Source organism: Sardina pilchardus, chromosome 10, assembly GCF_963854185.1.
Source record: "Sardina pilchardus chromosome 10, fSarPil1.1, whole genome shotgun sequence".
In the NCBI taxonomy this organism is placed as follows: Eukaryota; Metazoa; Chordata; class Actinopteri; order Clupeiformes; family Clupeidae; genus Sardina; species Sardina pilchardus.
The window spans coordinates 22,008,854-22,011,353 of record NC_085003.1 but is presented as its reverse complement, the minus strand read 5'-3'; the positions used below and the strand labels follow the sequence as shown (position 1 = coordinate 22,011,353).

General features: G+C 48.6%; 1 protein-coding gene across 1 annotated transcript in view; it reads left to right on the top strand.

The window, feature by feature from the left end:
- The window catches only part of pnpla2 (patatin-like phospholipase domain containing 2), a 13,701-nt gene that overhangs the window by 6,441 nt on the left and 4,760 nt on the right, over nucleotides 1–2,500 (top strand). Inside the window, exons 4-6 of the mRNA XM_062547033.1 lie at nucleotides 658–870; nucleotides 1,485–1,545; nucleotides 2,022–2,234. Coding sequence (XP_062403017.1) covers nucleotides 658–870; nucleotides 1,485–1,545; nucleotides 2,022–2,234 — 487 coding nt within the window. The remainder of the gene's footprint in view (nucleotides 1–657; nucleotides 871–1,484; nucleotides 1,546–2,021; nucleotides 2,235–2,500) is intronic.

Sequence of the window (2,500 nt, the reverse complement as noted above, 5' to 3'; positions counted from 1 at the left end):
CTGTACTGGTAGGCATATTGTACTGGTGGGCATATTGTACTGGTGGGCATATTGCACTGGTAGTCATATTGTACTGGTAGACATATTGTACTGGTGGGCATATTGTACTGGTCACTTGCTCACTACCTCCATACACACTCACCAGGGCAGCTCACTGCTCTGTGTGCATACTGTGCATTAATGGTCACGTTCGTCAGCCACTCAGCTGTAGCTCATCACCTTGTGTCTGAGCTCCACCAGTCACGGCCATATTGTACCAGCATGAGGATTGTGGCCTGTTATCATTTTACATCCCTCTCTCTTTTCTCTCGCTCCTTTTTCCTCCTCTCTTTCTCCCTCTCTCTCTCTCTCTCTCTCTCTCTCTCTTTCTCCCTCTCTCTCTTTCGCTATCTCCTTCTCTCCCGCTGTCTCTCTCTCTCTCTCTCCCTCTCTCTCTCTCTCTCTTCCTCCCTCTCTCTCTCTTATTCTCTCTCTTTCTCCCTCTCTCTCTTTCTCTATCTCCTTCTCTCCCTCTGTCTCTCTCTCTCTCTCTCTCTCCAGCTTCTATACTCTCCCATCTTCTTCAATATTCCAAAATGGAGGTATATTTTTGCTTATTGCATTCAGCAAGGAAGTGTCCTTCATCCCCCCCTCCCCGCCCTCCTCTCTGCCCTACAGCGGTATGTGGACGGGGGCATCTCCGATAACCTCCCCCTGCACGAGCTGAAGAACACCATCACCGTGTCTCCGTTCTCGGGCGAGAGCGACATCTGCCCCCGAGACGACTCGTCCACCAACATGCACGAGCTCCGCTTCACAAACACCAGCATCCAGTTCACCCTGGGCAACCTGTACCGCGTCTCCAGAGCGCTGTTTCCACCTGAACCTCAGGTAAACACACACACACACACACACACACGCTAACACACACACACACACACACACACACACACACACACACACACACACACACCCCAACATCCAGTTCACTATGGGCAACATCTATTGCATCTCTAGAGCTCTGTATCCACCTGAACACAGGTAAACACACACACACACACACACACACTTATACACAGATACATTTATACACACACACACACACACACACACACACACATACACACAAACACACACACACACACATCAACATCCAGTTCACCCTGGGCAAGCTCTACCGTGTCTCCAGATGGCTGCTTTCCACCTGAGCCACTGTGGTAGGCTACCACCGTAGGCTAGCATGCAGTAGCCAGAAAAAAAGGTTGTGGCTTCGAGGCCTGGTTGCTACCATTGTGCACTTGAGCAAGGCACTCAACCCTCAATTGTTCCTGGTAGTCCGGCACTTGTAATAATAGACATCTGTAAATTGCTTTGGATAAAAGGGTCAATCAAACAAATAAAGAACTGAATACACACACACACACACACACACGCACACAAGCAAGCCAGATGGAACTACATCCCAACTGATAAGTCATTTGTATTCTCTGTGTGTGTGTCCACAGATGATGAAGAATTTATGCAAACAGGGATACAGAGACGCCATGCGCTACCTGAAGAAGAACGGTAAGAAGTAGTAAAGTCAGACAGAAACAGAAAGAGCCTAATGTGTAAATGTGTATATGTGTAATGTGTAATGTGTATGTGAGATAATGTGTATTAAGTATTATGTGTTGTAATTGTTTGTGAGTGTTTGTATTGGAGTTTTTGTGATTTCATGACTACTTCAGTGAGTAAATGAAGTTTGCCTGTGTGTTAAGTTGGTGTATGCACAAATGTGTCTTTCAGAAGGCTTCTTCAGTCAAGTGCTGCCCTCCAGTGGCCAGTCGTAGTACTGCATGAATAAATATCTAGTGCCCTCCAGTGGCCAGTGCTAGTATTGCACAAGGAAATGTCTTGTGCCCTTTGAGTTGCGTTTTCAGTAGTGGTCGTCATCTCTGCAGGATGTTATCATTTGGGTCGTTGGCTCGTTTGGGTTCTTCATTTAATTTCTCCCTCTCTCTGTGTGTGTGTGTGTGTGTGTGTGCATGCTCATCCTCCAGGGCTGCTGCAGTTCCGGCGGCCTCACCCTGTGCTGGGCATCGGAGGGGTTGGTGAGGAGGAGGAAGATGAGGATGAGGAGGATGAAGAGCACAAGGAGGAAGAACACAAGGATGAGAAACCGCAGGAGGCCGGAACAGCAGTACTGGTGCACAGACACTCACAAACTCTGGAGGAGCACATCTTTGACCACCTGCCACCCAAACTGCACAGAGGTACACACACACCACATGCACGAATGCACACACACACACACACACACACACACACACACACACACACACACACACACACACTAGAGTAGCACATCTTTGACCACCTGCCACCCAAACTGCACAGAGGTACACACACCACAGCACCACAGGCATGCTCGTGCGCACACACACACACACACACACACACACACACACACACACACACACACACGCACCTACACACACATACTGGAGGAGCACATCTCACACACTCACCCATGAAGGAA